At 39.1% G+C, this 15,769-nt stretch overlaps 1 protein-coding gene and 1 long non-coding RNA gene across 3 annotated transcripts in view; both read left to right on the top strand.

The window, feature by feature from the left end:
- LOC111269419 (uncharacterized) overlaps positions 1 to 2,989 on the top strand; it is a 6,179-nt gene extending 3,190 nt beyond the window's left edge. For both annotated transcript variants that reach the window (XR_002685757.2, XR_015314583.1), the window contains exons 2-3: positions 62 to 180; positions 2,421 to 2,989. This is a non-coding gene — a long non-coding RNA (uncharacterized LOC111269419). The remainder of the gene's footprint in view (positions 1 to 61; positions 181 to 2,420) is intronic.
- A 5,889-nt stretch (positions 2,990 to 8,878) lies between these two features.
- Positions 8,879 to 15,769, top strand: part of LOC111269422 (uncharacterized) — a 21,498-nt gene continuing 14,607 nt past the window's right edge. The window contains exon 1 of the mRNA XM_022849000.2: positions 8,879 to 10,162. Within this exon, the coding sequence (XP_022704735.1) occupies positions 9,945 to 10,162 (218 nt within the window). The 5' untranslated portion in view covers positions 8,879 to 9,944. The remainder of the gene's footprint in view (positions 10,163 to 15,769) is intronic.

Here is a 15,769-nt window from a genome sequence, read left to right as displayed (position 1 = left end):
AGAGACTATATACTAACTCGTGCTTTATCAAGTCCGTATTTTACCATAACTTGCATTACAGGTGCGTTCAGTGTAAAGGCTATTGTTCTTTTTGCTCAGTTCATACCTTTGGTGAAAAAGGTCTTAAAAAAAGTATATTTCAACCGTCGCCCGAAATAGAAACCATTATGCCTCGATCCGGTAAGTTTCCTATTTTTAAATATTTTCTAGAATCGATTCTGTAGTGTTGCTAAAAACACATTTAAGATCACGCTAGCTATTATTATAAGACCACTGTTATTAAAAACTTAATTAGCTTCTCTTACACTGAGAACCATTACTCAACTTGCTTGTACCTAGAAAGTTGTCAACTTTCCTAGCCTTACCATACTTTGAAAAAGCTTTATTACTTAAGGTAGCGCTTTCTCTTCTTTTCTTTTTTTTTTTTTCAATAGTAGCATCTACTCTTATTTCGTTTGATACATTTCTTTTAGCAATTGTTATTATTGGCTATGTTTTTCTGAATATTTTCATTGCATCGATAATAGCACATCTGTTCCTGGTGCACTTATGACAGCCTGTGAATGCGTAATCTAACTTTTCCTTATCTACAACTTACATTCGGCTTTTCTCTTTTTTGTGGTCTCGCTTACCTATTTCTTCCCTTCGCAATTATCAAAATATAATAACTTTTTACAGCTTTTATTTCACTTTATTATGTACATCATCTGATCACAGATTCGGGGCTTTTTATTGGCTTAAGCAAAACGGATGCCCTATTTTTTGTTTTCTTCTCGATATGTATATTACCCTTTACATATTTTGTGCAATTTAGGCTTATCTTTATCACTCCGAAATTAATATTCGTAACTTATCTAGCTCGATCTCCGCTGTTGTTATCTGTATTTGTAGCAGAATTATTTCAGTGTGCAATAAAGTTGACCCACACCTTTAAATCGACTCTACTCCTACTTTCTATTGCAGCTTTTTATTTAAAATTTACGCTTGTAAATGGCAGCAGACGTACAGTGATTGTGTGTGTGTGCATGTGCACGTGTGCCGCCCACAGGGAAGCCAGTTTCTTCGATGCTAACATTTTATATACTACTTTGCATTTTGATTGCTTGCTTCGGTCCCTTAACGATAGATTCCCTATTTTGGATCTTTCAGAATATTTCCTTTATTCCTATACTATGAGTGTTTGCCTTCGTTCATTGTCTGCCGCTATGCTGGCATTTTTTTTGAGCTACAGCTAGGCCCTATTTCCATGGTCGATTATAGACGAACGCTACTTTTCCCCCTTTGAGTGGTATCATAGATTGAATTGGATTTCTATATTTTCTCCGTCGTCTGCGGGTGCAGCTATCGAGTCTGTCGATTCCCTACTGTGCGGCCGGCTTCGCGTTCCTTCTCATTGCTCGACATCTAGTCGGTTCCGTGCCTGGCAGTTCTCCGAATAATAGGGAGGACGCAGAGTTTCTTGGAGCTTTCGGATCTTTTCGCTTTTTTTTTTTTGACGAAGCTTTGCAGACACCCGGTCACAGCGTTGGCCACAATGCCGACTTTAGTCAACCGTAAAAGCATATAATCTTTTTTGAGATTTTTGGTGACCTTTGCGCGTTCTTACATCCAATCCGCTGACTATTGTTCGTTGCCGATATGTAACGTCTCATTGAATTCGTTTGTGCTGTAGAATGGCACACGTTAATTGCTTCTATGACCTCTTTTTTTTAAATGTATTTTTATTTTTTTTTTAGCATTGTTAACATTTAAAAGTGTTGTTTCTCTCTTTGGACATGGATGGGATTGTTGAGTCCACGATCACTAACAGCTTAATTGTGACTCGCGGCTACTTTTCCTTGATCATTGCTTATCTCTATCCTTTTCAGCCTTCCACCCATACCCCTTTCGATCATCCCATGAGTGCGTTCATTCGTCCCTAGAGCTGCTTTCGTGTTCTTAATTTCCTTATGCCTCTGTGTTGATCTTGTGCTATTGATCTTCCATGTTACTGCTTCTGTACAGTGCTTTCAGCATCTCTGTCATCGTAGCTACCGTATATGAAACCTGAATTATTTAGTTTTTTGTGTTTACTCCACCTGTTACCTATTGTACACGTCTTTCCTGCAATTGTCTGTTGACCCTTTTTGCGCCATGTGGTTCTCCATCAGTCGATTTACGCTAGTTTTTTACTCTTTGGGGTCGTCAGATTTTTCGTATTAGTAGAACATAAACATGTAGTAGCAATTGCGCTATTTTCATTATTGGACCTTGCAATGATTTATTGCAGAGACGACAAATATTTTGATTCGTGTGACGATAGATTGTTTACGTTTTACAAAGTGTACAACGCCACAAAAGATATCGTTTTGTAATTATGATGGACGCGTATACATCGTAGCTGGATCCTGACGATTGACTCCATACTGCCTAATTTGTAGATGCCGATGAACTCCAGTGTATAAGTGTTGGACGAAGTCACAGTAACCTACCCTTGTGATTTGCTTCAACGTTAAAGAGTTCCAATATCCGTTGTGGGAACGGAGATGCCTTAGCGGTCTCGTTCTTACATCTGCTGCTGCTATTGAACATCATATCAAACCTCACCTGCACAAGTAGACCCCATGTTTAGTACGCAAACCTTTCTTCTTGTTGAGCTGTTCGATTCTGTCAAGTGTGTTCCTATTTACGTCACAAGTGTTCCTATTTACGTATATCGACACGTTTTCTCGTCAGTAATAATGCAGTAATCCTACGATTGACGGAGACGGTTAAAATCAATCATACCATAATAGAAAATATGATAATCGTAGTTTCTAAACAAAACTCATATTAATATTGAGCATTCTGTACTAGCAGGATCGTTCTTTTGCAAATAATATTCAACAAATAACACGTGCTAACTCATCGTTTATTGCAGGAGTTCGACAGTACGATCTAAAATATATATTTTAAAATATATATATATTTTTTTATTATTTGTTTCTAAACATTATTTGACGTAAATAAAAAAAAAAAACAATAAATGTTTGTATGTGGCAGAAATGTCATTCCTAGCGGTCGTGTATATTTAAAATAATTATTATCCAACACAGGAGATCGGAAACCTAAACGACTCACCACTCGTCAAGCAAAATACAATCCCTCTTCAATCCAGTTACCATTAATTAAGCAGAGCCTTTTTGAGTGTCGCTCAAATATGCCGCACAAAGAACATTTCAGCGAAACTAGATTGTGAGATAGTAATAAAGCAAAGGTTTTAGAAACTCAGGGGTTCAAATGGCCAACAAACGCAATAGACAGTGGGCATAAAAATCAAACGTTAGAGCTCAGCCTGAGGACTCAGTTGGCAATTGATATTCACCTTTTCATTAATTTTACCTTTAATTTTTTACGCAAAATCTACGTGTATCTATAACTGAGGTTCTTCTGGTAGCTGGCAGTATGGGATTAACGTATGTCCGCTACGACAAGCAGCATGCCGAAGTCCATTTCGATGGAGATGTCGTACTCTGTATACAAATGAGGCAAGACGATATATATATGGTGTTTAGGGTATTCGGTATTTAGGTATTGGCGTATTTATATATGGCGTATAAAATGGTATTTAGGGAATGGCGTAGAACTCGATAGATGAAACGAATTTTGTCAATCAGCGCTCTGCAAAATGTATATATATATATATATACATTCATATAATTATATAATGGGCTAAAAGTTTCGGACAATTGGGGAGTCACTGTTTTGCGTTCATTGAAGTAGCAGGAGATACGCAGTTGATCACAATAGAAACGGATTTTACTGTACAGCAGCTTTAGTAAGACCACTATAATAACACTTTAGTACAAATAAGGTGTAATATTAAGATGAGGTACATTAAAAATACAGTTGATCAGCGATTAACGATTTTATCCAATTGGCGAATAAGACCAGTTGAATGACCAGAATAGTCAATGGCATCAGAAGTTAACCATTCTATTTTAATACCCCCCCCGAAATTGAAAGCTAAAGCGAGCTAATGTGATAGTATTTTTACTGGTACATTATCTCGGTCTGGAACGTTTCATACGCACCCGCACATGGACAACAATGTCGTTTAAGCGTCCTTTTAGGAACCGTTTGCATAAGCCTATCCATTTCAGGCAGTTCTGAGTCACGATCCTGCATAATTCAATATCGTATTCATCAGTCGTTTACCGTGTTCATCAAGGACTACGTAAAGGGACAGGATGTTCCGTATATACTGTTGTTCATGCAACCCCACAGCTGCAAAATGTGTTGTAGAGTTCTCGTCGTTTAGCGCGACGTCAAGTTAAAATCGTCCGATCAGCATGCGCAGTGTCCCATACCGCGACGACCTCGTCTTATTTCCCGGGCTGCAGTTTCTGTAATCTCACTTCAGTGTTATCTTAGTCGCCGGGAAGTATCGTCCGTAGTCTATACGAAAAAACAAGTGCTGCTTCAAATTGGTATCTCACAAACTGTGAACATGGTTATGTTTAGCGTAAGACAATCTGCCAACCATCGCTTGTTTGTAACTAGAGGGATAGAGGGACAAGAAGACTAGATACCCTATATCTATAGTACCGTAGATACTAACGCCATGACATTCCACTATGGTATCATACAAACTAGAAGGACGATATTGGGGTGGCCCGGATACAAATGTGTTCTATAGGTGAGTTCGTTATTTATTACGGTAATAAATTGGTGTATCTCCTGCTATTTTAACAACTCTGAAGTGAAAACTCGGACAAACTTTAGGCCCACTTTTCATACATATACATATATGTATATACATATAAAATACGGCACCGAGCTTGGGACACTCTTCCGTTGGCTGTCTGTAACATCCGTCTGCTTCGAGTTTTACGTCCGGTACCGCCACTAGACATTTCCTTAAGCAGCTGGCTCTCAGCAGGAAACGAACTGCCTTTACGCCTGCTTTCGAATCTAGATTGACGAGTATTTCTCAAATTCAGCAAACAACATGTTAGTCATTCTCCCATCATGGGCGGTTCAGTATTTGAGCTAGGACTAGTTATCTTTAATCTCTACATGTGGGCCGAGTCATCACAGAGAATATAAACCTCTTCCATCCTCTCAAATCAACTGAGTACCGCATCGCTAATGGGTACGTGGTCGCAGAGGAAGTAAAACATGGTCTGACCAGAGCACATCCGAAAGTCCATTACAGAAAACACAAAAGGACAGTGGCAAATTTGGGGGTACTTTCTGCCGATAAAAATGGAATCGGGGCGTTAGTGAAGAGATATGATATGAGTGCGCATACGATATCACACATCATTCACGAAGATGTCAGGTAAACGTCAGAGGTAATAAAGGTCAGACAGATGCTCCCTGAGTATTATAAAACCAGGAGATTTAGATAATATTTTTTGCTATCTGGTGCTCTCAAGAATAAACGAATAGGTCGTTTAAAACCTTCTCCGACGAAAAGTCATCATCATCGATGTAAGCTTGAACCTTATAAATTATTGCTAACTTGCTTAACAAGCTAGAAGATATGAATTTTCGGCTATTTCATGTTCTGGGTGAGATATCTAGTGAAGGAAACGCCGTGCCACCATACTTGTTCCAGAAAGGCGAACGTATCACTAAGCAAATTTATCTGCATGCTTTATGAACAGCTGAGCAGCTGTAGATGGCCGAAGACTCCGAAAGAAGGCCATACGTGTTCCAACAAGATGGTAGACTGGCTTATAAAGATCGATTAGTGCGGGATCGGCTGACTAAGAACCCAAAGTATCCTGGGATGGACGCATATGGTCGTCTAGTAGACCGAATTTGAGTCTATTGGATTACCGTGGAGCGTTATTAAGCGGGATTGAATCTGGGTCGATATGACAATGTTGACTTGTTTATTCGTATCTTTATTATCCGGGTGGTCGCAGAATTTGAAGGGGATATTTGAAATGTTTTTATATAATGTTTAGGCCCGAATTAAAGCTGTGGTAAATGATGGAAATGAGATATCTGTCATACGTAAATTCGCTGCATCTTCTATTTTTGTTAAGGTACAGTGTTAGAAACGAAACGCCTCAGAAAGTTTTCATTTAGATATCGTATCCGATGAAGCAAGCCCTTTTGAGCTCAGTTTAATAGGCTGTCCTAGAGTGTAATGAAAGCTGAGCATTCTGAACTAGTCAACTAGAGTGATTGATTCAGATGCAATACAACCTTAACAATAGAAGACCGTTTGATCATTAACTGACACCTAGTGATTTTCTTCCGAATAATTTGGTTCTTAATACGAATTCCATTTGCACTTATATAGAACCGGTGTTAAAAACCGAAATATATATATATATATATATATATATATTTTACTAGAGAATCTGAAGCTGGCTTAGATATGTTAATGGTTAGTCAAAAAAGTATTTCTGCTGAAGTTTTTTTCTAAAAAACGTCACTTGTAAAGCTCGTGAAGTAGTGAATGATTATCGCGTTATAATTTCCAGCCAGCCCGTACTAGTTGTGACCTTTAAGAACTAAGAACTTTTAAGAACACTTGCCTGCTGTATACCTGCAAACATTAATTATGATATTAACAATTAGCTACGGATTTGTCAGTCGATTACGGATATCAGTAAACAGCACAAACTGCAAATTCTGCATAATTTGGCTTCACAAAAAAAGAAAAGCTCACTCTTGTATCTATTACGAGTTTTTTCTGCCACTAGTAGACATACAAGCTTCGCATATAATACTACCGATATTTAACTAATTCCATTAAAATAAGTTACGTCCATTATGACATGAACCAGAATGTCAATGACAACGGATTTTACGGTAAAATTATTGTTTGGGTCAAACCCAATTTCGTGATATAGTTAGTTACCTCGTCGATCACTCTAACTAATAACTTTAAAAGAATGGTTGGGAGCGAAAGATACTTCTTTTCTCGGAGTGAAGGCCTAAACGTCCACAAATGGCTGGAGAATAAAATGGTTGCAAATAATTCAATAATCGAATTGTTTTTGACAGATCTGTAGTGTGAGAATGTAGGGCAGTTAGCGGTGCTCGCGTCGAAGTAAAGACTAGAGGCCCCTTTGCACCTCCGATTGTTCAGCGCGAAACCCGTGCTATCCCATAAACCCGGCCGTGTCCTGCCACACTGAAATTAGTTAGATCTAATTCTATCATCTATCTAAGATTTGAATGACCTCTCATCAAGAAGGTTCGTACTAGAGCGGCAGTCGAAGCATACTAACGCCACAAGGTGTCGTCTCCCATGAAATTCTATCATCGTCGAAGTCAGTACATGTTCACAGTTTAGAGAAGTAATATAACAAAAGCGGCAGTATAAGATAAAATATACGTGTGTATCGAGTACGTACTGAGAAATCAACCGGGTAACGTTTAACGAAACCTCCCGTACGTGAGATCCTCGCGCTCCGTTGCGATTGTTAAGCACCGCTTGCCGTGCAAGTTCTTCACATAACAATTACTTCGATATGCCACCTATGGCTTGTAATGTTTTTTTAAATTTACTCTTTACGAAAATGTTATTACTAATTAGAAAAATAATTGGCAATATATCATTAAAATTACTGCCATGATTTGAGGCCACATCGTTACTTTAAGCATGAGGTCCTTCTGCAGGAATTTTTAGAATTTTCAGCAGTAGAGAATTGGAATATTATTTTGACAGTGTCTCTCGCTACAATAGTTCCAAGATTGTGTGAAACTTATTTTTTTTCTATAACGCAACTTTCTGTCTAATAAACGCAATGTACAAAATCAGAAAACTTTTTACTCCTAAAAAAAGGCCTGCCCCATAAAAGCTTTTTTCGTATTTCTCCAGCTTTGTGATGTGATATTAGGCTACAAAACGAAAGTATCAGTTGCCTTCGCCGAAATGATTTTATCCTGCCAAATTATCGGGGCAATTTCGTTCTTTTCGCATAGTTGGTTCGCTCACTTGCTGAACACAACTTAGACTAACTTAGAGTTAAGGTTCCCAACTTGATGACGACGGGATCAACATAAAGTTCCCTTTGGGGTTTTTGGCTGGAGCAAAAGGTCAATAAAATGAATAATCCTATCATGAAAAGTAATAAATAGGTAATGGGTATACTAGACCGCATATCTTGTGGCGCCACTTTATCTACGTACTACACTGGGTCCTGATGAGCTATACGAAACAGGACCCGGTTTCTAAGCGTGGCTAGTTTTAAGGTTTTCGCTTCGCTTCTGCCTCTGAAATCTAACTTACACATGTTCATCAAGTACGTTATAGCTCTGTTGATCTTTGCAGTCTGGCAGCTTCGAAGCATCTGATTATTATCGATATCCATTTTAGCTTATGATGGCTGTGTCCGCTCAGAAAATTGACCGTCTCGGTCAACTTTCACCGTTAACAGTTTAATTCGGTTTATTCTTTTGTTGCTTCTTGTTGTTGTCCATAGCCCATAGTCATTTCGGCAATGATGATTCTAATGGTCACTATTTTATATTTTTATTGTTCCCATAGTTAATTAGCACCCCTAGTGTTTTCATTCATAGCGCCGTGAAAACTGCCTACAGCGCAGATACGTAGCGTGTAGTAATTTGTGTGTCATCTTGTAGTGCTAGCATTAAGACGCACTATGTACTAGTAACGGTAGTGTACGTATGTATGTATTTATGTAGCTCCATTTGCCTTCTTTGTGTAGGCCAACACAAGGCCAGCGTTGAATGGAGCCCCAGGTTCACTATATAGTGGGGTTCTCTCTTAAAGGACTTCGCAGTGCTATGGCGTGAATAAGCCGTACGCGCCGGTGGCTGGGCGCCCCGTGTTGTAAGCAAGAGTGGGCCAGGGAAAGGGTCTCTAGTGACCTGATTGACTGGCTGGCCGGCTCGCTGACTGGCTGGATAAATGATTGGATGCTTTGCCCCTTGGTTGACACACAATCGGCAGCCCTCCGCAGTTCCTGCTGCACATAACATCATGTAAAAGACACCCCTTCTTTCGACAAGACCACAGCGTATCAAGCCAATTTCGCTGTGCGATCCCAATCTATTTGGCAGGCTGATGTAACTTGCCGGTAGACGGGAGATCTTATCGCCCACATTGAAATGAATAGTAGCACTACAATGTCCTAAGAGAGCTAGCAGGACGAGCTGGTGGAACTGAGGTAGTTAATTCTATAGGAAGGTGGTAATAGGTTTGACGTACCTTTTGTAAATGATACAGGCTTTCCTATGATGCCGATGCCTATGAGATGAATGACACGCAAACTGGATATCGGAGAGTGATTTTTACGGTATAACAAGAACACATCAATTCTGCGGTGCGGAGCATCCTAACAAAGCGATAGAGGATCTTTTCCTGTTTTCTGGTACTTACTGTTCATACCACAACCAATGAATCTGTACTTCGACCGATTGTTTGCAAGCTGCAGGGTGGCTGAAAAATCGTGGCAGTCGGACTGCGCATCCCCTAAACGTATCTTTTATCGTTTACTATGAACTTATCGTTGTCTTCAAGTAGTTGAAGCACATGAATGAGGCTGAACGAGCGTCAATTGAGGCGGCCGATAAAGAAATGAGGGGAACCAGGACGTAACACATAGTGCGTGGCTGTCAACAACAGCCTGGTGTTTAGCCCGCTCAAATGAGGATATATCAGTGTACACGCAAAAAGTGGTACTACGATAAATAAAAGTTGCCGCAAAAGGATTATGGTGAATAGTTGTGAAATCAAGTTGGATCAAGCAGAAAATATACATAGAATACATATTGATAATTAGTAAGTGCAACAATCAGGCAAAAATCAGGTAGTAAAAGAAGTATCTCGAATACCGTTTCGATAACTGGCTAAATCTGTGCGGTTTCAAACAGTCGAACGGGATTTAATGAAGAAAAGTGGTTACAATCCATTAGAAACTTGATTACAAGTGAAACCTGGATTGACTCAAGTTTAGCGGGACGGACAAACGATCAACGAGCAATTTATTAGAATGATGGCACGCAAAAAATATTCGTCATATTATACAAAGCTGGTTCTGATTTTGATACTCGCAGTATCGGTGGGATTGGCTTCAAATATCGTCCGACGAAGTGGGCCAAAAATCATCGATCTGACTCATTGGTGGGATCAGAAGACATTGTTCCCACCTACAAACATAAAAAATTTTACGATGAACACATACTTCCGTAAGACGGCCACTGGAGTCATGTAAGTTCGACGATCGTATCCATATTATTCACTACTCAAGCACTATCTATCATAGACTAACGAAAAGGAAAAAAAAAAGATGTACATATACAGAGAGAGAGAAACAGGGACCACGACGAAAGAGTAGCAATCACGCACTGGCCTCTATTAAAAAAAGATCCTGCATTGTTTTCGCCTTTAGAACGTGCGGACGGGTATCCACACTAGAAAATACGCTCGTTCAACGTATCGGGGAAGAACGCGATCGGATAATTGAGGAACAAGGGCAATATAAGTTTTTCTACTATTATTAGCTAGCTTTTTGTTGCTATAAACAATCAGTTATTATTCGCAATTGTTGAATAGGGATCTGAAATATAATTGACCCTTTATTCAAGCAACAAATAGCCGAAAGAAATCATTTACCAGTATATTAAACTTCCAGTAGTGTATCGACGTAAAGCGTACTTTATCCAAATACACATTCTATATATTTCTTAACGTGTTAAAACGTTTACTTAAAGTTACAAGTTTAGCATGACAAGTGACACAGTTAGTGATACAGTCGGATTACGTACACCGAATTGCTAGTCAGTGTGTAGCTCAGCGAGAGATGAACGAAAATTCGCTGACTCATTGGTTTAACCATCGTGGCTTACGCATACATTTCATGATGAAGTCACGTTGAAAATACGTACACATACTAGCTTCGTGTATTTATTCGAATTAAGCGACCTTAGCGTCATTTACATTTCCTTATACGCAAGCCTAAAAAACTGAGTGCAAAACCATATAATTGTGGTGGCATTAAATGCTGAACGAAATAGTTATTGTTATTTTTGCTTGTTGTAAGTTGTCATTATTATGTGATGGTTTATGCCGTTTGTGAAGATGAAAAAGCAACGTTCCCCTCTATTGGAGATTAGAGGCTCGATCTGCCACGTCTGCCACACCTGTCGGTCAGCGCCAGCACCTCATCCTACAATTTGAAGATAATGAACGAACGTGATTTCGTTCTCAATAAGGCGTGTAATGTTTATCTATGGTTTATTCGCCTATCACAGTAGACAAGTGCAGCTGAAGACCAAGGCTGATCAAGGTCATGTAGCGGCAAGAAGACTATAAGTCGTATTATTATATAGAGAGCGTTTTTTGCGTGTACATGATATATTGGTTATGCGCACGCGGCCAGACAGGGAAAACGATGAGTTGCGCGCTGCATGTTGAGGCGTATGTCCGCAGAAGATGCATCTATCCATTCTTATTCGATAGACGTGTGTACGAATATAATATTTGTAACTACACAAGCGGGAAAAGCCTTATATCCTTTTCACCTAACTTGCATCTCGCCTCCCAACGAGATAAGTTTATGTTTTCACCGAAAAGAAGGAAAACGGCTCTATGATATGTTTGCTACATCTGTTAATATAAAAAAATATTCTTGACAATATGACTACGGACGTTTATATGCCAGATAGGTCAGGAATCGAATTGTGCATGCTCACCCTCGAGGTGCTTTATCAAACTTCGATGTCCCTAGCACGTTAGACAGTGTTACCTGTATTGCAAATGGTTGATAGTTCTTTTTGAAGTGCAAAGAACTGGGTTGTTCGAAGCGAAAAAGGGTGGAACCGATAATTACGATTATGTGTAAAGTAAATGATGGATGATGTTATATCGGACTGCCGATAGTCTACTGATCTATTTCGTTTATGATACTACCTTCTATTGTATGCTTAGTTCAGCGTCTTTGTTGGAATACAGGTAACAAGGTCGAATCAAGTTATCGTAATTTAGTCAAAAAGACCTGATCGCTTCATTCTTCGAAGCTTCTGTTCTCAAGTGAATAGATACATAGATATTTCAGTACAGTAAAAAAAAGTCTCGGTGCAACGCTGAATTGTATATTTTAGCCGTTTATTATAGAATGATCTATCTTAGTCACTTTTTCTTTGGGTTACATATGCAGGTAGCTTTTGTCATAGCCCTAGATCGACATGCGATATTGCAAGAACTAGATCCTCTTATTGATTGAAATTATGATGAATGGCTAATAAATGCACTTACCTATATGAGTGTATCGAGTTCGCGGAATGATATATGTGATAACAGAGATTCGTGCTATGACAAATGTTCTTTTTTTTTTTTATCTATGGAAAAATTTATAGAGAAATATGTAAACGTTCTTTTAAAACGTAAGACATATGATCATAAAGTATTGCCGTTATCAATATTGTCATGTCATTGCTGCTAGACGAGACGCTAGTTACCTTCAAAAAAGGATTACGGCGACTTTGGTTTCACAAAAGGAATATACGGAAATCTCATACAATAGCCTGCCGATCACTGACTGCTATGGGCCAGTTGTCAATAGCAGACTAACAACGTCTAGTCGTGCAATGTTTTTTAACTTCCTTTTTTTAATTATCGGCCCGTCCTAATTTAATTTTCAAACTTTGCTGCAAGCGGGAAATAGCGTATCCTGCACCCAACCTAGCTTACTAGGATATTTATCGTGTACGTTTTTTTGTGCAAACGACGTGCGAAGAAACATGAACGCTTACAGTCAATTTTTCTTGCTCAATATGTGCGTACGTTGATTAACAACTGTGTAATGACATATCATAGTTACGACCAGCATCTGTTGTCACACTTTTTTGCTGTCTGTTTCGATGAAAAGTAGAAAAGTTCAACTAAACTGATCTAAATAGCTAATCTATTATATCTGCGTTCAGCTTTGAAATAGCCTCGCCTTTATTATCGCGTAAAAACGTAGATCAAATCGTTTCGCTTGAAACAATAGCGACCTACACGAGCGTTGCGCTGATCGCTTCTTCCATCATCACGATTTGACGCTGAACACAGGAGTAACCCTGAAAGTGGCGGCCTTGCCGCAGGCCAGCAGTCCCTAGACATAGAGCTAGCAAAATAGAAGCAACAGCTACGACAGCACTATTTTTTGTCAACATTATCGCCAGTAACAACGACAATGAACACTGGACTCCCTTCCAAAAACCATGACCGCCAGCGACACCAGCGGAGAGGATACCAGTAGGCTAGCAAATGGTAGGGAATTGCTTTGAAGATATCGTCGTTACTGCAGTTGTTGTTGTTGTACTTCGTCGTTTCGTGAGGATGTTGATCTTCAGAGACACATAGCCCGCCCGTTTATGTGTCTGTGCCGTTGGGCGCTAGTATTTGTGTTGTTGTTTGTATCTAAGTAATATAAGCCAACGGTTATTCTTTTCTTGCAGTTCCTATATCATGGATCGGCCATTACTGTTATTACTGTGTGTGGCGGCTCGCACTGTTGTATGTAAACGACTTTACCTAATAACAAGCCTAAGTTTTTGTAATTACCTTTGTAACGACACTTCTGCGACTAATAATAGTTTTGGCGGTTGTTGTAACGCGGTTGATGAATGTACCACTTGGGCACCTGCGTTGCATGCTTCTGTTGCACCCGCCTTAATATTTCTATTGGTATTTTTAGGGTTAGTGATTCTGATCGAGCACAAGGTAGCAGAAGTCTTATTGTTAGCGAAAAGGGGCAAATAGGCGAGCGAATCATGACTGAGTGCTTTGGCTTGGTCCAGAATATTGGTATAGCGATGCCCTTGCTGATTATAAAATCGCAGTAATTACTCGCAGAATGATAGCGTACTTGCAAACGAATAATTAGTGGGATTTAGCCAAAGCATCGTTCTGTTACTTCATTACCTATTGTATACTATGGGACAAAATCGGATGGACTAACTCCTTACGATAACTGATAGTACGATTTGATACATAATAGACCGTCTTTCTAGTGTGGTGCCGGTAATTGTGAGTGAGTATAGGCGTTGATAGGCCAAACGTAGTTTATTATGAAACGTTATAAACAATTATGATGATTGGCTAGTATTTTATTTTGCGGGGAGGATCTGAATCTCGCCTGAAAATTTACGTATATACCCGTGTACGTGTACGTGTACGTCTATACTCTAGTGTCGATATATATCGAAAAACGAGTAAATTACCGCGACAGACAGCTGAGTAATGCTCTGAGGTGAGTTATTATAATAGAGCCTTAGTTAACAAATCGCCACCCTTAAGCGCGGCGACAGTCAGTGCCGATTATACAGATGCCTAATATAAGTACCTCGTTTGTTCAAACGCATAGTACCCGTGAACAAATATTCTGAAAATTGAACATTGCCTGTTTATAGCTCGTCGTATGAAGAACGCCGAATATAAGTTACGCTCACTGAAGTCGTCGAAGGAACAAACATAATTATCGTATGCTCATTTTATAGACGAGATTTTTCGCAATTTCATTTAATTTACTTTGATAGAAATTCCGAAGCCAATGAGCCCCCTTAAAGTAAAAAAAAAAGCACCTATGTAGCATCATGATGGTTCATTCATTTGATTTTCGTCCCGTTGTGCTATATTCTTGTTATTATAGTATGACGCTCAGAGCTATACTATAATTCACGAACTCGCTACACGTTTCGCTTCTAACATTTGACCCTGTCAAATTCGTTTACGTTGAAGAGTTGTTGTCAAAACTGAATTGGATATTTAGGCATCTACGATGAGTTCCATGAAACCTGACAATATCAATTGTTCAAGAATGGACATCGTGGCTAGATAATTTGATTGATGAAGAGGAGATTATACCCAACGCGTTTCCTATACTTCTACAGTTGAATCTTTGGGCATTTTGGGCTAGCATATAGTTATACCAATTTACGCATCACTACGAATTTCTGAACTGAGTACATCGAATCTTACAGCTTAATGGCATAAAGCGTAAGCTTCTTATCACTAGTAAGTTCGGGGTAATCATGCACCAACTTCAGGGTATCTACTTGTGTAATTATATTCGTCTTTCTTAATCAGAAGAGAGATAGTTTTGCCCCGTTTTCCATATATCATTCACAGTCAGACATAGTTAAAATCGATTCGTGTTTTGGCGAAACGTCTATATTGGCTCTTGTATTGAATTAATGTTTAATCTTTCAAGGACATCGATCGAACTGGTCTCAATTTTGCCGAAATAAGCGACTCTCCATTACATTTCTAACGGCTAATTTCTCTGTGAACCTTGGCGAAATAGAAAGCTGGTTTGTATAAAGACTGAGAGGGACCAACACTAATTACTAGATTCATTTTGTGCGTATAGTTTTTACCGAAGCTCCCATGTTAGCGTAAAGGGGCCTTTCAGCGCACCCAGGGCCTTGCGCCTAATTTAAGCTTCCGCTACAAAAATCAAAAAGTAGATCATCTGGGTGTCTCGATTTTAAAAAGGTAAAACTTAAAGTTTGACCCTGGTGGCACGCCATGGTGATTACATGTCTTATGGTTCTAGTCTCTCTCCACAGATTTGCCTTGTATGTATCCCTATAGCCGAACACATACAGGACTGGTAGTAATTCATACATCATAGTAATTGCTAATTTTTATATAAAATTTTTGGTAGGCGTTTAAATTCTAGTAGAAATTGTCATGTACAATTTTTTTGTTTCGAGATGCGCCTACATCCTATGTCCGGCAAAATGCTTTTTTTTCTATTTTCAATAATGCATTTCGATCACGGTAACGAGAAGCTTTTAATGGAGAAATCATGCGACTTCAATATATATA

Source organism: Varroa jacobsoni, unplaced genomic scaffold (genome assembly GCF_002532875.2).
Source record: "Varroa jacobsoni isolate VJ856 unplaced genomic scaffold, vjacob_1.0 scaffold_1385, whole genome shotgun sequence".
NCBI lineage: Eukaryota > Metazoa > Arthropoda > Arachnida > Mesostigmata > Varroidae > Varroa > Varroa jacobsoni.
The sequence above is the reverse complement of the archived record's forward strand: the minus strand, read 5'-3'. Positions and strand labels throughout refer to the sequence as shown.